General features: G+C 40.4%; 5 protein-coding genes across 5 annotated transcripts; 3 read left to right on the forward strand and 2 right to left on the reverse strand.

Moving 5' to 3' along the window:
• Positions 1-377: 377 nt before the first annotated feature.
• Positions 378-1,426, reverse strand: LOC114796505 (gamma-crystallin M3-like). The gene is made up of 3 exons (XM_028990698.1): positions 1,324-1,426; positions 766-1,014; positions 378-683 (listed from the first exon to the last, which is right to left on the reverse strand). Exons 1-3 carry the CDS (start codon positions 1,330-1,332, stop codon positions 411-413), a joined length of 531 nt encoding a protein of 176 aa, XP_028846531.1. The 5' UTR covers positions 1,333-1,426; the 3' UTR covers positions 378-410.
• Positions 1,427-1,985: 559 nt separating this feature from the next.
• On the forward strand, positions 1,986-2,990 carry LOC114796504 (gamma-crystallin M3-like). Its single transcript, XM_028990697.1, has 3 exons — positions 1,986-2,126; positions 2,315-2,563; positions 2,645-2,990. The coding sequence occupies exons 1-3, from the start codon at positions 2,118-2,120 to the stop codon at positions 2,918-2,920; spliced, it is 534 nt and encodes a 177-aa protein (XP_028846530.1). The 5' UTR covers positions 1,986-2,117; the 3' UTR covers positions 2,921-2,990.
• Positions 2,991-9,530: 6,540 nt separating this feature from the next.
• LOC114796678 (gamma-crystallin M3-like) lies at positions 9,531-10,534 on the forward strand. Its single transcript, XM_028991090.1, has 3 exons — positions 9,531-9,643; positions 9,871-10,113; positions 10,210-10,534. Exons 1-3 carry the CDS (start codon positions 9,635-9,637, stop codon positions 10,483-10,485), a joined length of 528 nt encoding a protein of 175 aa, XP_028846923.1. The 5' UTR covers positions 9,531-9,634; the 3' UTR covers positions 10,486-10,534.
• Positions 10,535-14,199: 3,665 nt separating this feature from the next.
• LOC114796723 (gamma-crystallin M3-like) lies at positions 14,200-14,995 on the forward strand. The gene is made up of 3 exons (XM_028991173.1): positions 14,200-14,236; positions 14,343-14,585; positions 14,664-14,995. The coding sequence occupies exons 1-3, from the start codon at positions 14,228-14,230 to the stop codon at positions 14,940-14,942; spliced, it is 531 nt and encodes a 176-aa protein (XP_028847006.1). The 5' UTR covers positions 14,200-14,227; the 3' UTR covers positions 14,943-14,995.
• Positions 14,996-21,055: 6,060 nt separating this feature from the next.
• LOC114796919 (gamma-crystallin M2-like) lies at positions 21,056-21,919 on the reverse strand. Its single transcript, XM_028991438.1, has 3 exons — positions 21,849-21,919; positions 21,531-21,773; positions 21,056-21,391 (listed from the first exon to the last, which is right to left on the reverse strand). Exons 1-3 carry the CDS (start codon positions 21,861-21,863, stop codon positions 21,113-21,115), a joined length of 537 nt encoding a protein of 178 aa, XP_028847271.1. The 5' UTR covers positions 21,864-21,919; the 3' UTR covers positions 21,056-21,112.
• Positions 21,920-24,276: the final 2,357 nt, after the last annotated feature.

Genomic DNA, 24,276 nt, shown 5'->3' on the forward strand with positions numbered 1-24,276 from the left:
TCGTGGACTGTGACGCACTGACAGTGTCTGTTAAGAAAATGTATACAATATTTTTAAAATAGATATAATATACAATGTAAATGTATATAATGTAACATGTTAAAATAGAGGCATTTAATTGGGTGCCTTTGAATTTATGCACATAATAAATAATGATACATTTTTCTGTGAGGATGAGTTGTATTGTGTTGTTTTTCATCTCAACAAGACAGCAGATTGATAGTTGATAATCTTGCAGCTGTTACTTCCCGAACATGCTTCATGTTTTTTCCCAAATCATTTTATTAATACATGTTTTGCTCAGAAAATTGTCATATTTAAATTTAGCTAAATTTACTCCCAAGTAAAAAGAAAATCCATTTCCATAAATGACACCCTTTAAACAATAAATGTATTGATTTATTCTTAAATTAACAAGTGTCAGCAATGCGTTTCATGCTCAGGAATCTTGTGTTGCTGTAACCCATGTCTCTGAAGCTCCTGTACTCTCCTGGTCGCAGATAAATCATCCTGCCTTTGTAGTGGGGCTGCTCGTACATCAGCCAGTGGCCATCCATCACATGGCAGGACTGGCAGTCAGACATGATGGACTCCATGATGGACTCACAGTCCTCCATCAGCTCAGACATCTGACCACCAAAGTTCTCCCTTTCATAGATCCTCATCCTATATGATCCTTTGTACTATTCGTGAAATCATAAGAAATTAAAGACTTAATTTCACATTTATAAAGAACTAGACAAATTCTAAATGTTCTTAGGTTACCATTGGGATCATGCGACAGGATTTGATGCAGTCATTAATGTTTGTGCCCATCAGCCGTTGGTTGTCAGGATACTCTCCTCTTCTCACCAACATTTGGTGGCCTAGATAATTGGGATTTTCATAAACCATGAAGCAGCCACTCTCCACCCTGCATGAGTTACAGTGACTCAGGTAGGTTGTAAGCTCTGCACAATCTCCGCTGGTCTCATAGGAGCGACCCTGGAGGTTCCTGTCCTCATAGAATATGATCTGTGAAACATTTTAAGAATCTTATTCAACCATGGAAGTCAATAATTTACAACAATAATCACTTACAATATTACAACCAATATTAATAATTCATATTTTGTATAATATGCTCCATAACAAGTGTCTTGCACAGGGACATAATTGTAGTAAGTTGTGGTTTGAACCTTCGTTCATAGGCGAGTGTCTTACACACTAGGCTACTACCAACCACATGAAAGAAAAAATAAGGAGACTACCTATTCTTATATGAAAATAAATAAATGAAAAGTAAGTGAAATATGTTCAGTTGTGCCAGTCTTGTGTACTCACTTTTCCCATGGTCTTGTTATGTATTTATTTATTTATTGAGTATATCTGCACTGCACAATTTAAAATGGGGTCCTCATCCCTTTTTATACTTAATGAGAGATCAACAGCATATTGTCAAAAAATCCCTGAGTCATCAACCCAGCAGTCGGCCTATCACCAAATCATTACATATTCAGTAGGCTAGATACTGAGCATTTCTACTTCCTGGATTATTGTATTGTAATTCATTAAATTCTAGAATCCCTCAACAAAAACTATTATTCTAATTGGATAAATCAGCAAGAAACCTGATCGAAACTTTTCACCAGATGATAAAGGACAAAACTCTTGTTATTATATCATTCAACTCATGTGTTGTTCATTAAACATGCAAAGAACATAAAACAATTATGCATAAAAAGCATATTTTGTTGTTATGAGTAGATGGAAAACAGCATAACTCTTTACATAATTCATTAATGTATTTAAGGAATTCCTTTCAAGATTTTGACTTCAAAATGAGAACTGTTAACTGCAAACTGGCAGAACGCCAGTGCCCCCCACCAGACCGTTCGACGTTGGCTCTGCACCAGATGCATACAATTCTGAATAATAACCACTTACAGACTGATTTAGCAAACATTAAAGGCTGCTATGTAGCTCTGCTGAGTAAGGCATCTGCACAATGGGCCTACAGAGCCATCAGCTATCAAGTTCAGTATAAAAGTGACTGATAATGTGTTGATATTGAAGCAGTAAGGGAAGGGAAGACTAACTATTAAGGGAAGGTTCTAACAATACAACACATTGTCACAATGGGCAGGGTAGGAGAAATATAACTATTCTATATAATAGTAATATTCTTTCATTGTTCATCATTACCATGTTTGTATAACCATGTTCTCATAAAGTTGATATATTGCTTCTCAGTTCCACAAAATGACAAATCTTTTTTCATAAATTTATAATGCATTTACAATAATTATCATTTTTTTTAAATTTCCCAATCCAGATTATTTTCTATGAGGACAGGAACTTCCAGGGTCGCTCCTATGAGACCAGCGGAGATTGTGCAGAGCTTACAACCTACCTGAGCCGCTGCAACTCATGCAGGGTGGAGAGTGGCTGCTTCATGGTGTACGAGCGTCTCAACTACATGGGCCACCAGATGCTGGCGAGGAGGGGAGAGTACCCTGACAACCAACGGCTGATGGGCATGAGCATGAGCGACTGCATCAGATCCTGTCGCATGATTCCAATGGTAATCCCAGAACATTTACACTTTCTGCACTGTGTCTGGTAAAATACTCTGAAAGCTAACATTTTTAATTGTGTGATGTAGCACAGAGGAAACTTCCGGATAAGGATTTATGAGAGGGAGAACTTTGCTGGGCAGATGCATGAGCTGATGGATGACTGTGACTCCATCCAGGAGCGCTTCCGCATGTCTGACTGCCAGTCCAGCCAAGTGATTGATGGTCACTGGCTCATGTATGAACAGCCTAACTACAGAGGCAGGATGATCTACCTGAGGCCTGGAGAGCATAGGAGCCTTCGAGATATGGGCTTTGGATCCATAAGGGTTGGCTCAATTAGACGCATCATGGAAAATTGTTAAACTTCCTCAGTTCAGCATTCAGCAATCTGTCATTCAAAATAAAATCTCAATATCAAGAGTATATAACCAAGTTCTTTGTTTTGTTTCTTTTGAGTGAATGAATGTGAAAATTTAAGTGAATCACCTAAGGAACACTGCGATTTACATAAAATTGACAATCAAAATAATGGAATATCATGGTATAAGGTATGGCATAGTCTTTGGAGTCTAACAAGCAACATTTTGGGCAGTTGGCAGTCTAATAAAAATATATGAGAAATTCAAAGAATTCAGTACAAAATGGTTTTACAAAGTGATTACAATATTGTATGGGCATGTACAATTTAAGTTTGGAAACAAAAAACTGATCACTGATTCATTGATTCATTCTCTTGGTGAGATGTCCTCACTACCTTTTCCAAGTACTGTTGATCCTTGCTAATTCATACAAGAAATGAATTATAAATCATAAATCTGTTGGACATATTAGACATAGGTATATATAAATCAAACTAAAATAAATGAATGAAGCAACAGGTATACAATGACATTACAATGCCCTCTGCCCTCTGATTTGCTGATCCACCTCACTGTAAAAAGTGTACACTGGGTAAACTTAAAAAAATTGAAGTAATCTGTCACAATTAATATTTTAGTATTGACATGAATGCTAAAATGCTAGGGGTTTTTCTTTTTACACTTTTTACAGTGAGGATCAGAAATGTCATGGGCAGAGAGTCTTTAAGTTTCACATTTTTTAGCAGAGACTAATTGCACTGAATTTTAAATACTTACTTCATGTTGTAATTAAACAGTTGGTCTTATTTTTGTTTTTAATATCTATATACACACACACACACTACCATAAAAATATTTTTTATTCTTTTGGTTAGAAATACTGTCCAAACATTGTGAATGTTGTAAATAACTATGGAAGCTGGAAATGGCTGTTAACAAATGAAATATACATACATGTTGAGAGAGCCATTGTTAATTTCAATAGATTTCTGTGTTTTGTGTTTCACTTAATCTTTATTGATTATTAGAAAACCCTTTTCAATTATCTTAGTACCACTAAAATCAGTTGAACTGATTGAAGAATCAATACAACTGACCTTTATTCACAATATTAAATTATCTACTGCATCAGAAATGTAGGTTTGACTAAATTAAAGGGGGGTTATGGCATTGCCATAAATCAAACAAACCTGCTCTCAGTAGGATTATAGTAAAGGTAAAAAAAACAATTAACTCATAAGCCTAAATTAGACAGTTCAGTTTAAAAGAGCAAACTACAGGGAGTGCAGAATTATTAGGCAAATTAGTATTTTGTCCACATCATCCTCTTCATGCATGTTGTCTTACTCCAAGCTGTTGGTAGTAGGCTCGAAAGCCTACTACAGATTAAGCATATTAGGTGATGTGCATCTCTGTAATGAGAAGGGGTGTGGTCTAATGACATCAAAACCCTATAATTAGGTGTGCATAATTATTAGGCAACTTCCTTTCCTTTGGCAAAATGGGTCAAAAGAAGGACTTGACAGGCTCAGAAAAGTCAAAAATAGTGAAATATCTTGCAGAGGGATGCAGCACTCTTAAAATTGCAAAGCTTCTGAAGCGTGATCATCGAACAATCAAGCGTTTCATTCAAAATAGTCAACAGGGTCACAAGAAGCGTGTGGAAAAACCAAGGCGCAAAATAACTGCCCATGAACTGAGAAAAGTCAAGCGTGCAGCTGCCAAGATGCCACTTGCCACCAGTTTGGCCATATTTCAGAGCTGCAACATCACTGGAGTGCCCAAAAGCACAAGGTGTGCAATACTCAGAGACATGGCCAAGGTAAGAAAGGCTGAAAGATGACCACCACTGAACAAGACACACAAGCTGAAATGTCAAGACTGGGCCAAGAAATATCTCAAGACTGATTTTTCTAAGGTTTTATGGACTGATGAAATGAGAGTGAGTCTTGATGGGCCAGATGGATGGGCCCGTGGCTGGATTGGTAAAGGGCAGAGAGCTCCAGTCCGACTGAGACGCCAGCAAGGTGGAGGTGGAGTACTGGTTTGGGCTGGTATCATCAAAGATGAGCTTGTGGGGCCTTTGCGGGTTGAGGATGGAGTCAAGCTCAACTCCCAGTTCTACTGCCAGTTTCTGGAAGACACCTTCTTCAAGCAGTGGTACAAGAAGAAGTCTGCATCCTTCAAGAAAAACATGATTTTTATGCAGGACAATGCTCCATCACACGTGTCCAAGTACTCCACAGTGTGGCTGGCAAGAAAGGGTATAAATGAAGAAAAACTAATGACATGGCCTCCTTGTTCACCTGATCTGAACCCCATTGGGAACCTGTGGTCCATCATCAAATGTGAGATTTACAAGTAGGGAAAAACAGTACACCTCTCTGAACAGTGTCAGGGAGACTGTGGTTGCTGCTGCACGCAATGTTGATGGTGAACAGATCAAAACACTGACAGAATCCATGGATGGCTTTTTTGTTTTTGAATGTCAGAAATGTATATTTGTGAATGTGGAGATGTTATATTGGTTTCACTGGTATATAAATAAATTGAAATGGGTATATATTTGTTAAGTTGCCTAATAAATTATGCACAGTAATAGTCACCTGCACACACAGATATTCCCCTAAAATAGCTCAAACTAAAAACTACTTCCAAAAACATTCAGCTTTGATATTAGTGAGTTTTCTGGGTTCATTGAGAACATGGTTGTTCAATAATAAAATTATTCCTCAAAAATACAACTTGCCTAATAATTCTGCACTCCCTGTAGTATTTTTGACATGTTTATTCAGTATTTGCAGGAAAGATGTACAATCACTTTAAGGTAATTGGACTTAAATTTCACTTCAAAAAAACGACTTAAGCAATAAAAAACAAATACATAAATAAAATAAACATTTAAATAATACCATAATAAAGACATGTCAAGACATGTCAAAAAAAAAAAAAAAAAAAAAAAAAAAACCACATTAAACAAACTAACACTAAAGTTTTTTTTTTTTTTTTTTTTGTGCATCCATAAGCTGTAAAAAGTGAACACTGGCACTTCACACTTTAAAAAAAAATGTATGCTTTGAAAAGTTTTACATTTTAAAATGGAAATTTTAAGCATTGACGTAATTTAAATAAACAAGTTTAAGCAGTTTATTTACATTACGGTAATGCTAAAATTTAAGGTGTGACAGATTACCTTTTATTATGTTTAACCAGCATTCACTTTTTTCAGTGTAGACTGGACAGGATCTGCCATGGGGGTCCATGTGACAGGTTTGAAGGGTGAAGCACAATGCATGGGTCCCTCCTGGAGCAGCGCTTGTGGAAGATGTCCTGTAGCAGAGGAAGAGATGTTCCTGTGATCTTGTTCCTGTTTTATCTGGTTTAGAATCATGACTCTGCAGTTGTCAAAGAGATACAGCTGGTAAGAAATCGCTCAGGGTTGCCCCTGTAAAACATGGTGAGGATGGGTGGAGGAAGGTTGACTCGTTTCAGCTGTCTCAGAAAGTGGAGATGATGCTGAGCTTTTTTGGCAATGTAGGTGGTGTTGGTGGTCCAGGTGAGGTCGTCTGAGATGTGAACTCCCAGGGACTTGGTCTTTACCGTGAGGCTGCTGATGCTGATATGTGTTCGAGATGAGTCTTCTTGAAGGTGATGATCAACTCTGTATGCTGACTCATCAATGTTGCTGATGATCGTCACTGCGTTCGTGACATTAGTGAACTTCATTAATAACTTCATTATTTCATAATGTGCCATAATGATTTTTTTAAATGTAATTTTTGTATTCAATCCCTTTTCATGTTTTTCTAAATTGCATATGAAATATAAATACTGATAATAATCCAACCCACACATGTCATCGTCCTCCTCCAAAACTTTCATCAAGTGAATGAAAATCAGGTGAGGCTTATTGATGCTGATTGTCTCCCCATTTAACCTGCCTGATCTAAGACAAAACCAAGGTGTCCCCTGTTCATCTCCCTTGTACCATGTTCAAAAGACATACCTAGTTAACTTCAGGTTGGGTTATTGACAGGAATGTGGTACGCCATGATGTACTGTTTGATGTGTCCTTAACCAACAACTTGTGAAATGAGTGAATAGCAAAAGTGTATTGCAAAAGTCTTATATCAGTTTCTTATAATGAGCATCAAAATGAACTCATCTCCTGTCATAAGGTCAATTGGGGGGAGAAGCAATGCCGGCTCTCCCTGCAGCATCAGAGAATTGGCTAAGGCCTCAACCTGGGGTGTGGTCTTACTGCAGATAAAGTTGGAATCCCATTGCCAACTTAGAGGAGAAGCAGGGAAGCAGAAATGAACAAAGAAACAAATAAGGAAACTGAACCCAACTGAGAAGAATAGCTAGATGAACAGAAAAAGAAGAAGACCAACCTTCAACCTTCAGCCACAACAACACCCTGCCATCACGAGTCAACATGTAAAGACCAGCAGAGCCAGCCTTACACCTTCAAAGTAGGACCAATCTATTCTTTACTGTGTAATCATACATCAGACAGAGAACATGTTATGAATTGTGCAAAGTAAATTAGCATGTTAATTACGTAAATCTGCCTCTGTTGTACTCGTGAAGCCTAGCTGCATTAAAAACCTCATAGCTTGCTTACGTTTTCAAGATAGCAATATGAATAAGTGTGAATGAAACGTACGTGCCTTTCCTCTTTCATGTTGGTTGTAATAGTTTTAGAACTTGTGTACAATAAAATTCCCAAAAGGCATTTCAATTTGCATTAAAATCTAGGATCAGACCTGCTCTTATTTGATGTAGTTTATAACTCTGGGGGCGCCCTTTGTGTCCAGACCTTGTTAAAAGAACATTATTATTAAAATCACCATGAGACTTATGGATCAATTCACAAACACATACCCACATAACCACACATTTGGGCTCAATTTTCCCTACAGATGAGTTCAAATTTGACAACCAACTCTCCATCTTGACTCACATCACCAATCTTTCCCGCTCATGTAGATTCCTTCTCTACAATTTCAGATGTATCCACCCTTATCTGTCAACACAGGCCACCCAGATACTCGTTCAGACCCTAGTAATCTCACAACTGGGTTACTGTAACTACCTTAATGATACAGAATGCAGCAGCACAACTGGTTTTCAACCTTCCCAAATTCTTCTACACCACCCTTCTGCTATGTTCCCTCCACTGGCTCCCAGTAGCTGCACGCATCAGGTTCAAAATACTGATGCTGGCCTACAAAGCCAAACATGGGGTAGCACCGTCCTACCTCACAGCCCTTATTATACCCCACACTCTCCAACCCTCCAGTACTGCTCGCCTTGTCCCTCCACCGCTGAAGGTATGAGGAAAACATTCATCCAGACCTTTCTCTGTCTTGGCCCCTAGAATGAAGTTCCCCTCGAGGTCAGAACAGCACAGTCGTTGAGTATTTTAAAATGGCATCTTAAGACTTTCCTCTTTAGAGAATACTTGGAACTCTTGTAGTCTGACTTATGCAAGGAAAAAATACAACCTAGTGAATAAAATGATTGTCTTCAAGGTTTGAGTCCTAGTGAACCAGAATTGATTACTTCATCGATGGTAACATGAAAGCACGTTTGCTCTGGATAAGTGCCTCTGCCAAATGCCATAAATGTAATCAGGGACAACATATCCTCTAGCTAAAAAGGAGGCTTTCAGCCTGTTTTCAGCATTCAGTTCAAAAGCCAGCATGATGGCAGTCAGTATGGACAGATAGCATGTTTTGGAACATATCCTCCAACACATCTTCCCCAGCTGGAAATCTATGGGCCAAAATTCCAAAATAACTGCAGGTTACAAGACCCATCAGTTCAAACAATTTCCCATATGTAAAATATATTGGGAGGTGCAGCCACTTTGCTAGGACACTGGAATAAGACACAGTAAATCAGTAAGGATGTTCAGGAACAATCACAGAAAACACCTTCAAATGAAAATTGCGACTGCCCAAAAGCCTGTCTGGTGCTTTTTTGCTGATAGTAATACTGATCAAATGGAATAAACATCAGCTCAATTTGTTAACTTTGACATTTTTTATGTGTTCCAAAAATGATACAAAACTGATTGGGAAATGTTTCAAACAAGCAAACGCTAAGCTTTTGGATTAATCTTCCCAAAGCCCGAATCACAACCTGATTGGGTCCATGGCATTGTTCTAACAAAATAAAGACTAAAGACTACCCTCTTATCAGACGATATGTTGACATAATATACATAATGTTTCAATTTTAATGTAAAGGAAAAAAGTTACATATGTACTACTTAAAAAACATTGAACTCAAAATGAATAAAGGATAAAATATAAAACACCATGTAGAGTCAGTCAAACAGGTCAGCTGTGAGTAGCAATGCTGCAGCAAAGTCAAGACTGAAACTGAATTTTGCCTTTGTAGATATAGTTTTTTGACTATTTGTTTTTCATTCAATTTAATTTACAGCAAACATTTCAACACAATGAGAAACAATACAAGCAACACATCTGCACACCACAAAATGCACACCACAACAAATACTGTAAACGTTTAATGCAGACAGTGTATGCCACGCCTCTTCGTATTGTTGCTGGCTCAGGAGTTTATATACAATGGGGGGTATATTTTCTGGCTCCAGTCACGTATAAAAGTAAGGCTAATCAGCGAGTGTGGTATTTCCAGCAGCTCACTGCTCAGTACTGAGGTACAGCTGTCATCACTTTCACCATGGGGAAGGTAAAGGATTTTTTCACTGAGCTAAAACTTGATTCTATGACATTTTAAATGTACTTTGCTAAAACCTGAAAAAATAAGTTTTAATATATGTGATATGTGAAACACAATTATGTGATAATATATGTGATGTGAAACACAATTAATTATCATTATCCTAGCATTTCAATATTTTAAACATTATTTAAACAACAATTTGTTTCTGACCTTTTCATTTTATTTTCTGCCAGATCATCTTCTACGAGGACAGGAACTTCCAGGGTCGCTCCTATGAGTGCATGGGAGACTGTGCTGACATGTCCTCATACCTGAGCCGCTGCCACTCCTGCAGGGTGGAGAGTGGCTGCTTCATGGTCTATGACCGCACCAACTACATGGGCAACCAGTATTTCATGAGGAGGGGTGATTATGCAGACTACATGAGCATGTTTGAATGGAGGGACTCCATCAGATCCTGCCGCATGATACCCATGGTATTTTTTAAGATCAGTTAACTTACAATTCTCTGTATTGTGAACGCCAGACGTATGTGTTTATATACGTTTCTTGTTCTTATGTCCTTTCAATAGCACACTGGATCATACAGGTTAAGGATCTATGAGAGGGAGAATTTCAGTGGTCAAATGCATGAGTGCATGGATGACTGTGAGTCCATCATGGACCGCTACCGCATGTCTAACTGCATGTCCTGCCATGTGATGGACGGCCACTGGCTGATGTACGAGCAGCCCCACTACAGAGGCAGGATGTGCTACTTCAGGCCAGGGGAGTACAGGAGCTTCAGAGAGATGGGCTACAGCAACATGAGATTCATGAGCATGAGACGCATAATGGATATGTGTTAAAAACATCTAAGCAGACAAATAAATGAAAACAAACAGCCTATTTACTTGATTATGTGTTTCATTTCATCCATATTTTGCTAGACCTTAATTTTCCTTCAGTTATACTTTTTAGTTTGTTGGTCAGGTAGAAGAAAACATCAATGTGCAATACAATTTTGGAAATCAATATTTTGGTGCAGTGAAATGACTCAGAATTCAGTGGCTGCTGCATATGCAAATTTGCATATTCCTAAATAGAAGTTAAAGGTGTTTTCAGGTCTTCAAACATGTGAAAAGTTTAAAATGTTTACAAAATTCAGAACTGTCTGTCTGACAACAGTGATTTGGAATTTCTCAAACAGATAAATGCTGTGATAAAAACAAGCCTCCTTGAACTCAGAGTACTTGCAAAGATGACTTTAGGGACATCCCATGCCTTCATTTCATCTTTGGACAATTGTAATAGATAGGTATAAGCATTGTTGGATCTCTTATTAACAACCGACTGCAGTTAATCAGCTCACGTAAGCAGGATCACATATCTGCCACATTGGCTTATATGCACTGGCTCTCTGTACATTTTAGAATGGATTTAAAAATGTGTACTTTTTGGTTTTATCTTTAAATGGCTTAGCACCTCCATACCTCAGAACCATCTCCTAGACAGGAAGTAACAAAATACAAATACTTTGTTAGTGTACATAAGAAGAATTTTCGAGTATTTATACTTTACTTCACAATTAAGTTTTGTGACAGCTTTAAATCCTGAGCAAAGCACCGTCCCCACACACTGCTCCCCGAGCGCCTTTCACAGTTGCCTATTGCTCACTAAGGGTGATTGTTAAATACAGAGGACACATTTTGTTAGGCTGCACCATCTGCTGTGCTGTGTGTCACAATGACAATCACTTCACTTTCAAATCATAACGCTTTCCTCCATGAACTCCATTTTTACCTCCTGTTCTCGCCGTTGTACGTCATCATAGTCATGTGACTCAAACACAGCTACTGCTGCATTTGTATGTACGCGCACAAGACGATGAACATAAAGCGAGTAACCAAGGATGGCTGCCCGGCTTTTATTCAAAGCACTGACCCCGGTCTCCTCTGTTTCCGGATCGTCTGCACCCTGGAGGCCAGGTGGTGGGACAGCGGCCATGACAGATGAATAATATTTATGTGTAGACTAATATCTATTTGTGTACCAATGTTTTTTTTAACACCATGCACATTAAGTTTGCAATCTTTTACAGCAGTTTTAGTTTTTGAATTCAGTTAGAAAACATTGCCGACTGTTTGTTTATTTATTTATTTTTTCATTTCAATTGATTTTTCTCTGCTTGGACATGTACATGGCAAACATGTACATTTTCCCAAAAACATGGTGGTTTTGTCCTTCACAAGGTTACTTTATACTTTCACATTCTGGTAGCTCAAAACAATAAAAATTATCACAGCGGATGGACAGCAGGAAGTCTTGAGCCCAGGGTCTGCTTCTCAATTTAAGAGCTGAAAGCCTGTGAAAAGTTGAAGTTGATCTTTATTTTCATTTTAGCTACATACATCTTAGAACCTGGTGCTACATGTAACATTTAAACAATTACACAAAGTTACATACTGACATAAAGTGCACATGTGTGACAGACAAAATGGGCTTCATAAAGTGCAAACAGAGGACAAAGGGGACAACATTTAACCAAAAACAGGTAGCTAACAATGAGACAGACAGTGCTATACTAGTGAAATGAATAAATAATGTCCAGAGTAAAATAGTGCAAATACTGCTGTACAAAATTGAATGGCGCATTAATACATAATATTACTCAATATTGCAGAGGTCGTACGTGTGTTTGTTTGACAGTTCAGAGGAAAGTGTTCAGAGGAAAGTGTCACTTCCTGTGTGTTCTGTTGTCTGATGGCCTGTGTGGTGAAGGTGGTGAGGAAATACATTTACAGCATAGCTGGAGTTTATTCATACACCTACTAAAACATCCAGACATTGCAGTGAACTGACCTTGAGGTAATAAAGGCGTGGACCAACTTTTTTACATCATGCATTGAGATTATATGAAGTAATATTATATTAAGTAAAAGTGATTGTCATTGTGATACACAGCACAGCACACAGTCCACACAATGAAATATCCTCTGCTAGAGGTTGTTTGTAAATGTATAGGCTAATTACTTTTACTAGTAGAGTTCTAGTTCTAGTTAACAAATCCAAATTCTTGTGGATAGGGATAATAGATTTTCTGTATTTATTCTCATTATGTTGCATGTCGTATTGCTGCTGCAGTGGACAATAATGGTCATAGAGTGTTTTTAACGCAGTACCCCCAATTATGGAGGGGTAATTTGCACTCTGTTATTATCTATTAAATATATTCAATTGATTCTGTTATTCAATTCACAATGTGTGACTGTTGGCCAGTGGTAGGAAAGGAGAGGTCAAGACATGATGGAACATGATGGGGACGTGATGGAACTGCCACTCAATTCTGCTGTCTCTGAAGACTCAAATGAGCTGTCATTTAACCACAATGATCAATGGGAATGACCAATAATTCCAGCACATAACAGAGCGATCACTTTTAAAAACATAAATGAGAAACAAATCACACAACAGAGGCTGCTCTTTCTGATGATTTTATTGCATTGTTTTATAATGCATTATCAGCAAATCTGCTCCAGTTTTTACCTTTTTAGGTGCTCTGATTACTGCTTTGCACAGTCTTGGCATCTCGATGAGCTTCAAGAGGTCATCACCTGAAATGGTTTTTCAACAGTCTTGAAGGAGTTCCCCGAGGTGTTTAGCACTTGTTGTCCCCTTTGCCTTCACTCTGCGGTCCAGCTCGCCCCAAACTATCTTGATTGGGTTCAGGTCCGGTGACTGTGGAGGCCAGGTCTCCACTTTGTCACATGATTCCATCCATGTGACTGGGAGCAACACGGAAACGAGGTAACGTGACTCCTATAAATTGGCAAGATATCCACTGCCAGCCGCTCAGTCATTGATTTACACACGTCAGCGAGACTGGGCTCCACTCCTTCATCTAAAAGTAAGACCGTTCCTGACCTTATCATATCCTCTCTCCCGAACTCCTTCCTCTCGTCCTGTCCCATCCTAAATTGTACTATAACACGAACGACAACATCCATGTGGTGTTGCGGATTACGCCGGTTCGCGTTCACATAGTCAGTCAGAGGGAACTTACCTGCCTCCTTGCGTTCCACCGCACAAAGGTTCCTCGTCTTCTCCTACATGTGCTCACGTTCTGGTTCCGTGGACCGTGACACACTTTTTGTTAAGTACATAACACCACATGTGTTCATTCATAGTTTTGATGCCTTCAGTAAGAATCTACTAATGTAAAATGGTCAAGAAAATAAAGAAAACACATTGAATGAGAAGGTGTGTCCAAACTTTTGGCCTGTACTGTATGTTACTGGTATTTTAACTATTACAATGCTTATATGTGATGTAATAATTTATTTATGTTTTTTATTTTCTAATTAGGTTTTCAGCAGTGCATAGAGTACAGTGTGCTTTGTATGCAGTGGACAGGAATAAAATTTCTGAACCTTAATCACATGATGATTGAACGAAGGCATTTGCCATAGTGTCATTGGTGTATTGCTTGGTCAGGAGTTTATAGACAATAGGGGCTGCATGTTCTCTCTGGTTCAGTCAGGTATAAAAGGTAAAGGGTGCACAAAGCAGGTTGTCAGCATAGAATCAGCAGAAGCTCTGAGGACTGTCACCATGGGCAAAGTAAGTTCACCAAAAAATCATTTCTGTATTGTGCCCACAAAATCCAAAATATAAATATGTTTAAGCTTATCTGTGGCAGCACTGACCACAACATGGACATTTTCAGATCATCTTCTACGAGGACAGGAACTTCATGGGTCAATCCTATGAGTGCATGGGTGACTGTGCTGACATGTCCATCTACCTGAAACGCTGCCACTCCTGCAGGGTGGAGAGTGGCTGCTTTATGGTCTATGACCGCGCTCACTACATGGGTAACCAGTTTTTCATGAGAAGGGGCGAGTATGCAGACTACATTAGAATGTTTGGAATGACTGATATCATCAGGTCCTGTCGCATGATTCCCATGGTACGCCAGTATTTGGAGAATTTGTCAAATGTTTAACTTAGTCCTAGATATTTTAACATTTAAACATATTACCCTCAGCACACTGGGACCTTCAGAATGAGGATCTATGAGCGAGAGAACTTTCTAGGTCAGATGTATGAGCTGATGGATGACTGTGAGTCCATCATGGACCGCTACCGCATGTCTGACTGTCAGTCCTGCAATGTGATGGAAGGCCACTGGCTGATGTATGAGCAGCCCCACTTCAGAGGCAGGATGTGGTACTTCAGGCCTGGAGAGTACAGGAGCTTCAGGGAGATGGGCTACAGCAACATGAGATTCATGAGCATGAGGCGCATTATGGATTCATGTTACTAAAAAATCTTTTAAATAAAGGCAATGCAAATTTAGATATTTAATAAAACATTTTATTTGTATAATATATCTTCTAATCCATGTGCACAAGACATCATACATTCACTACAACTGATTGCAAATTCTCAAGGATGCTCAATGCTGAATTATAAATAATTAATCACGTTTCAGATATAAAATGAGCATTGAAGGTCCTGAAAAATGGGCAGGAATTTACTCAAAAGCAGGAGTACTTGTGCTTGATGCCACCAAATATACATACACTAACCCGCAACTTCTTTCAAGATATAAAGTCCAGCAAATTATTGGTGGTAGTAGCCTAGTGGGTAACACACTCGCCTATGAACCAGAAGACCTGGGTTCAAATCCCACTTAATACCATGGTGTCCCTGAGCAAGACACTTAACCCTAAGGTGCTCCAGGGGGGACTGTCCCTGTATCTGCTGATTGTGAGTCGCTCTGGATAAGGGCGGCTGACAAATGCCGTAAATGCGAATGTAAATGCAAATAGTGCAGTTGGTTCAAGGGGATCTAGATTAGGCACTTTTAAACGACGGCATTTATCAGACACCCTTATCCAGAGCGACTTACAATCAGTAGTTACAGGGACAGTCCCCCCCCTGGAGCAACTTAGGGTTAAGTGTCTTGCTCGGGAACACAATGGTAGTAAGTGGGATTTGAACCTGGATCTTCTAGTTCATAGATGAGTGTGTTACCCACTAGGCTCCTACCAACTCACAAATGCAGGCCCTCAAAAAGCAGTTAATTCACATATTACACAATCAGAACCTGTCACCATTAGAGACCGGGGGCAGAGCTCTGCTGATAAAAAGGCTGGTGATAAAAGTGCTTAGGGTCCACGTTAGCTGAGCAAGCTGGCATCTCCCTCTCCCTCTCATATTGGACCTCCTGTGTATTGTTATGTATATGTTTGGAAAGACTCTTGACACAGCTGATATCTATACCCATTATAGACAGGGATCAGTCGGTCATGTGCCCGTAGGTATGGTGAAAACTGTTAGATACACTAGATAGTAAGGCGAGTGCCAAACCCTGTACTTTGTCACTGTACATTTACATTTATGGCATTTGGCAGGTCCTTATCCAAAGTGATTTACAATGTACTTTCATGTTACTATCAATGAAGTAATCAGTTCTGATTTACTAGGACTTAAACAATGAATACGATCATTTTATTCACTCTGTTGTAGTTTTTTTTTGCAAGTCTGAATACAAGCAAGTATTCTCTAAGGAGTATAAGCTGCCGTTTGAAAATTCTCAGCGACTGCTGTTCTGACATTGAGGAGAAGTTCATTCCACCACCACGCGAGCAGTACTGGAGGCTCGGAGTAAACGAGGTGTAGTGCGATGAATAATGATGGTGGTGCTACTCCATGTTTGGCTTTGTAGGTCAGCATAAGTATTTTGAATCTGATGCGGGTAGCTACCTGGAGCCAGTGGAGGGAACGTAGCATTTGGGAAGGTTGAAAACTAGTCATGTAACTGCATTTTGTATTAATTGTTCAGGTATATAGCAAGTACCTGATGAGATGAAGAATCTGCTGGAATTAATGTTAATTTGGTTTTGGTGGGATTGAGTTTTAGATTGGTCACCATTCAAGACTGAATGTCAGTTAGACATGCATAGATTTTGGACACAGCATGTGAGTGAGCAAAAGAGATGTTGAGTTGTGTGTCATTGGCAGTGGTAGGATTACCCATGTGAGGAAATGACCTCACCAAGTGATCTCGTGTAGAGGGAGAAAAGGAGAGGAATAAGTACTGAGCCCTGAGGGAAACCAGTTGAGAGTCTGCATGAAGCAGATATGGATCCTTTCCAAGTCACATGGTAAAACCGTTTATCAAGGTAGGAAGCAAACCATTTCAATGCTGAGGCCAGATTCCAAGTCTCTTCAAGATGGACAGGAGAATATTGTGTATAACTGTATCAACTGCTGCAGAGAAGTTGAGGGAAATAAGAACAGATAAGAGTTTTGCTGATCTGGCCGCATGTAGCCAGACCTGCTCTGAAGCCAGACTGGTTGGGATCTAGGAGGTTGTTCTGTGACAGATGAAATGAAAGATATTAGAGAAGATTTGAAAGAAATTAGAGAAGAGACACTGGTCTTTAGACACTGATGTCTGCATGATCAGTGGTGTTTTGTTTTTTTTGAGGATTGGAAGTACACTGTCTGTTTTAAAGACAGATGGTATATGACCAGATGTAATGGAACCATTTATGACATGAGAAAAATTGTGAATAAGATCAGGAGAGATTGTTTGGAGTATTGTGGAGGGGATTGGATCCAGTGGACAGGTGGTTAGATTGTCTGTAGATATGATCTGGATGATTTTATCTGATATGAAATTTGTTTTAGAGCAGTCGGCGAATCTTCACAGGGTAGAGTAGACGTTGTGGTGGTTGAGAATGTCTGGCAGATTTGCTCAATCTTCCCTGTGAAGAAGTTAGCAAAATCTTCAGCGGTTATGGAAGATGGAGCAGGGGGAATTAAAGGGTTCAATACAGATGAGAATATATTGTGGAGTTTTTGAGGGTTGTGGGGATTTCTGATAATTCTGAATTCAACTCTATATGTTAGACAGTGTCACATTCCCCTCTAGCTCAGGTGAAAAATGGAGGACGCAGGTTGAAGAAATAACAATGTGAATTTTATTTTAACTAAAAAAAAAAACAAAATGAAAGAACTGAAATGTCCTTGCATGAAGTGCCACGCCTCTCCTCTAGAAGCCGGGTTGTGGGATCTTCCACGAGGCCCTCGGCAAGAGCCAAAGATCACCCTTGTCTTGCCCAGGCTTCGAACCGGCGTGGCTGAGCTGTATTGAGCCTAGAGGGGAGAGTTGAGTTCCAGTCCTTCTGTGGGGTTCACTGTCAATTGCCATTAAGGACAGCATGCAGTGCCACAACGAACTCCGTTTGTGTGAGGGAGACCGAACGCAGGACTAAAGGGACTGGCTGGTTATAAAGAGGAGTGGACAGACCCATTACCGCTAAACTAACCAATCACCGATCAGAAGTCATTACCCCGCTAAGCACCCGTGATTACCACCACTTACCTGTGATGAAGAACAGGTGGGAATAATCAGGGTGCTAGTGAGCCCCAGAAGAACACACACTAATACACGGGAGAGGTAGACCGCTGGGGGCGTGGCAGAGGTGGCACGAATGTTACAGACAGTACATAGTGAAACGAAATAACATTTCTCCAGAACCTGGTGCTACATGTAACATTTGAAAGATTAGACAAAGTTACTTACTGACAAACTGGGCTACAGGAACAAACATCCTTGAGGCAGCACAAGAGTAACAAACATGCAAATAGTGCTGTGCAAAATGGAACGGTGCATTAATAGATGAAATTACAGATGATCAAACAATATAACACAGGTAGCATGTGTGTGTGTCAGTCCAGAGTGGAAAGTTCCTGAGTCTTCAGATGGCTTGTGGGATGAAGCTGTTGCAGAGTCTGGCAGCTGGTCAGAATGCTCTAATTGGTTTCTCTATAGAAGGTGGTGAGGATGGGTGGTGATAGATGGGCTTTCCTCACCCTCTGCAGGAAGCAGAGACACTGCTGGGCTTTCTTGAGCTGGTGTCGAGATTCCAAGAGAGGTTCTCCTCTAAATGAACATCGAGAAACTTTGTGTTCTTGACTATATCCACACAAGAACCATCGATGTTCAGTGGAGAGTGGTCCCTCCATTGTCTTCTGAAGGCAACAATCATCTCCTTTGTTTTGTCCATGTTCGGTAATAGATTGTTGACCAGTCTGTCAGTCGTTGCACCTGTGTGTGTTTTTCAGGCAATCATGCCATGTTTTTGATTTTCTATTTATTAAAATTCACTTTGTTGCACAAGTCAAGTCAAGTTGCACCTTCATTCAATTCTGTGGCATGACAGAATACAGGACCAACCAGAGATGCAGCTGACATAGTCTCTGGCTGGTAGAAGGGCAAGGAGGCTGGATCACCGCCTTGTTCAGGCAGAGCCTGAGGGGAGAGAGAAAGGCCCAGAAGCTGGGGAGAACCCCCAAACCCTGGATGGAGGAGGAAAAGAAGCGACTGCAGCCCACAAGAGAAACTCTTTTATACTCTGCATTTGACTCCCAAAACATTGCCACAGACCAATTTGATGTCTCTGCCTTGTCCAAACAGATACATGGAAACTGTGGTTATCCACCCCTGACAAAACTTTCCCATCATGGCACCTCAAGCCATTGGCTTGATTTTTGGCACATCTTGCTTGAAGTTGAGCTTTATTGTAATTTCAGCTATTTATATATGTGTTAGACAGTACATAGTGAAACAAATCAACATTTCTCCGGAACCTTGTGCTACATATAACAAACACACCAAACAAAAACACCAATGAGACAGACAGCGCTAAACTAGTGAAACTAAAGCTTTCTTCAGGGAGGCCACAGCTTGATAAAGAAACAAAGGTACAAGGGGCAGTTTTAGCTCAAGGGGCCACTGAGGTACCACAGACCAAAGCACCGTCCCTACACACTGCTCCCCAGGCACCTTTCATGGCTGCCCACTGCTCACTGAGGGTGATGGGTTAAAAACAGAGAACACATTTTGTTTTGTGTGCTGTGTTGCTGTGTTTCACAATGACAATCATTTCACTTTCACTAAAACAAACTTGAGGGTATTTAAGGAGTTTGGTCTAACACCGAACTACTGAGGTGCCTGACGCCGGCATGGCCTGGCTGACACGCTTGATGGTAACGATGCTATACTTAACCTAGTTGACTTTGGTTACTGTATATGATACGCAAGTAGATGAATCAATTGATGTTGAATTCAAAGATGTCTATTTATTCCTATACAGTACATAAGAGTTATCACCAGTAAGCTCAGTAGCAAGCAGCACAGCAAAGCGTTGCCCTTTCGGCATCGCGTTCACATTGAAAACCATAATAAACGTCAGACATATTTTTACCCACCACTGTTTGAATACATTAAAAGCCATGAAGAGTCCTATGTGCATGCAGGAATGTGTAAGATAATAAATTTTTGGTCTAGGTTGTAAGATGGGAAATTCCAGGTCCATGGTATTTTTTGCTTTTGTTTTATCTTACACATTCCTGCATGCACATACGACTCTTCATGGCTTTTAATGTATTCAAACAGTAGTGGCTAAAAATATGTTTTCAATGTGGTGACAATACAGTAGCACATCAGGTGTCCAAAAATAAAACCTGTGTCTGTGTTTGGTTTCTGATTGCGTATGTGTGTATTTGTGAGCAACTTGCCTGGCTGAGGCCAGTGCCAGCAGCAATGAAACTGCCTTGATATCTACCACCTCTATGGGATTAAATGGGGCCTTACAAAAATCATCCAGCTAGGACTGTGCAATATTGCAATATTACTTCATATTGCTATATAAATGTAACTTTGAGTTAGGGATAGATTTAAAGTGAAATTTAATGTAACATTTAAGTTTAATAACTTTTGTTAATAATCTGCAAAAATGTAAAAAAAATCTGTGTTTGTCTGTCAATATGGGGTGCTTTGTGTATATTAATGAGGGAAAAAATAAACTTAATTGATTTTAGCAAATGGCTGCGCAGGTGATGAGACTTTGTCATTTGTCATGATGCATAGCAAGCATAGCACACAGTGCACAAAACAAAATGTGTCCTCTGCTTTTAACCCAACACTCTTGGTGAGCAGTGGGCTATGAAAGGCACCATGAAAGGTACCAAGGGAGCAATGTGTGTGGATGGTGCTTAACTCAAGAGTGAAATATGGAGTTCCACAGGGTTGTAAAACACTGCAGCACAGCACACAGTGCCCAGAATGAAATGTGTCATCACCCTTGGTGAGCAGTGGGCATCCATGACAAGTGCCTGGGGAGCAGTGTGTGGGGATGGTGCTTTTGCTCAGTGGCACCTCAGGACTCAAACAGGCAACCTACTGATTGAGGGGCCACTTTCTTAACCACTGCCAATACATCTGCATGGCATTAGGTTTAGTTTTCTTATTTCACTAAGTTCACATGAATCTACATATAAATGATACATGGAATATGAAGTGGGAAAGAAAATGATTTGACATCTTAACTTGAAAAGCTATGGAGGGATCATGTAAGCAAGTACATTCCACAGTAAAGCCTTTATTGAAAGCCTGATGTTACACATTCAGTTATGCAATTAATACCATGAGTCCATGATACGTCTCATGCTCATGAAGTTTATGTTGCCATATCCCATCTCCCTGAAGCTCCTGTACTCTCCAGGCCTGAAGTACCACATCCTGCCTCTGTAGTGGGGCTGCTCGTGCATCAGCCAGTGGCCGTCCATCACGTGGCAGGACATGCAGTTGGACATGCGGTAGCGGTCCATGATGGACTCACAGTCCTCCATGCACTCATGCATCTGGCCTCCAAAGTTCTCTCTCTCATAGATTCTGATCCTGTACGATCCTCTATACTATAGAAAATAATTGAAATAAAGATAAAGATGTGTTTTTAAACATGTAATTGAAGCACAGACACAATTAGATAATTATGATATTGGTAGTAAAAGGTTAGACTATTTGATTTTTATCATTGCCCAATAATAATAATACCATGGGTATCATGCGGCAGGATCTGATGCAGTCATTCCACCCGAACATGCTCATGTAGTCTGCATACTCGCCCCTCCTCATGAAATACTGGTTCCCCATGTAGTTGGTGCGGTCATAGACCATGAAGCAGCCACTCTCCACCCTGCAGGAGTGGCAGCGGCTCAGGTATGAGGACATGTCAGCACAGTCTCCCACGCTCTCATAGGAGCGACCCTGGAAGTTCCTGTCCTCATAGAAGATGATCTGAGAACAGAGTGGCAATTTTATGTGTTATTATTTGTATTAAAAGATGCAAATAAAACAAATCCTGACTCTTACCTTGCCCTTGGTCATAGCTGCGGTTTTAGGTTTTCACAGTTTCAGCTGTGTCCTTCTGCCTCTTTTATACCTGACCTGTTATCCATCGTATATTTGCCTCCATTGTGTAAACTCCTGACTGGACAACATGGCATAGAATCCCCTCCGCTCAATTCAGTGTGGCCTCTATAGGGATATTATTATCCGCTGCTGTACACATTCATGTGGTCACGTTTTTCTTTGATGGTGGAGGATCAGAAAATTCTGTATACATTATACTCGTTAGGAATAAAAGATATCTTGATTTATATAATGAAGTAAATTATTAAAATGTGCTAGGATTACTAGAAGTAAATTAAAATCATGTTTCATTACTGACCAATAACATTTGTTACTTATTTAATTTCTCATAATTTTGAAAGGAAATAGCCAAATATCACAGAACATTCTACTACAATGGGGTGTAATGTGATGTAATTGTTTAATAAATTAACCAAAGGTTATAACATTTATACTTAGTAAATAGAGGAAATATTCTGTAGCTGATCTGACCTGTGTAGCATGTAGAAGACTAGTAGAACTGAGCTGTACACTTACATAGTCAGTGTACTAAAGGTCATCTGTTTGAGCTCCGTTAATTCTTTCTATTTTTCACTTTTTATTCTTTGACTTATTCTCATGTTTCATGGCAAACCCTCTTTTGATCCTATTACAGTAACAATGTCATGCCACATCAGGGGGAGAAGGGAGAGACATTTCAAATGAAAACATGAATCGAAATTCAGCATAACATCCAAACACACAGAACAACACAGGACATGGGAGTGAGTAAGAAAAAAACAACATAATGGGTTATGATCACCAATTCCAAAAGAGCACCATCTGGGGGTGATTAGAACCCTTGTGTGTATGTGACTGGCAGCAAGTGGCCAACCCAGAGCTGCCTTGGTGTCACAGAGCCCCCCCACAAGGCCGTAACACTAAGGCACCCAACAAAAGTCACAGGACACAAGCCTGCACCCTCAGGTGGCAAAGCGCTGCAGATGGGGGAAGGTGGACCTGGACCTGATGAGGCGGTACCTGGCAGACCTGGGTGTTACTTGTTCTGCAGACAATCACCATTGTTCTCACGAACAAGGCAGTGCTCCAGACGGGTATGGATGGAGGGGCATCTGAGGACCAGCCATCCCAGCTTTGGGCTGGTGCAGCAGGGTCAGGGGTGTCCTGACTGGGGTCCGTCTCGTCTGCAGGGATTCCACCAACTGTATGAGAAGAAAGGGAACCAGAGCAACACACAACACATGAGACACACGCATAAACAAAAAAGGGGGTCGTTCAGCTACAGTCCTGAAGTCCCCTCTGCCACTTCAGAGGGAGGGGGCGGGACCCGTGTAGGTGTGGCTGCTTTGTCTCCCCTTGGCTCCTCTGCAGTCAGGCACGCTCGTGGGGGCTTCCAGCAGAATTGACTGCCCACTGCTGGCGCTCTGGGGAACGTGTTCATGCTGTGGACCTTCTGAGGAAGACTCAGGCGGTGGGGCTTCCCCAGCAACCGGTCCATCAGCACAGGATGGGACATCTTGGTTTCCAAACTCCACCAATCTACCTCAATTTTGCTCGTCTCCTTGCCTTCTCTGGTTGCCTCTGGTTCTCCATTGATCTCTTCCTGCCTCTTTGGGGGACCAAGGAGTATGGTGCAGGAGGATCCTGACTGGACAGCGAGTAGTTACAGGGACAGTCCCCCCCTGGAGGGGTAAATGTCTTGCTCAGGGACACAATGGTATTAAATCGGTTTGGTTGTCTTCACAACTAACCTAGGAATATCTTTTATGCCGGATGCCCTTCCTGACGCAACCCTTCCCATTTAGCCAGACTTGGGAGAATCCATTTTCTAGGGATTTACAGCAAAGACAAGGTAACACCCTGAACCATAAGGGCTGATTCAAAATGCTGTGACCTGCATGTCACACAGGACTGTGTGCTGGTTTAAAAACAATTATATTTTTACACTGAACATATTTATAGTAATGCTTAATGGGTTAAAGAGTGTTTATAACCCCTTTCCAGGGCAACATGGTTCCAGAAATTCCCTCATCCATGTTTCCCAAGTGATGACCAGGGTTTATCCACCTTCAAAATGAATTCCCATCTCAGCAATTTTCATCTGTTGCACAGCAGAAGTACAGGTTGCCAGTCCACTGCAGGGTGAATATTCACCAGCGTCTGCTGCACTACCGGGCTACCTAAAGCACACATTAACGGGGCAATTCTCTGGAAAATGCTAACAAAATCTGTAATATTCGCACTTGTTCTACTATTTAAGATGGGTGCTCAGATAATGTGGAATATCATTTAATTTAAATGTATTTACTAATTCTAATGAAATGCAAAGCAAATTATGATCATAACCCAGACTCAGCTTATGCATCTATTACTGAATAGTGAATCAGGC

This window comes from Denticeps clupeoides, chromosome 9 (genome assembly GCF_900700375.1).
Source record: "Denticeps clupeoides chromosome 9, fDenClu1.1, whole genome shotgun sequence".
Classification (NCBI taxonomy): domain Eukaryota; kingdom Metazoa; phylum Chordata; class Actinopteri; order Clupeiformes; family Denticipitidae; genus Denticeps; species Denticeps clupeoides.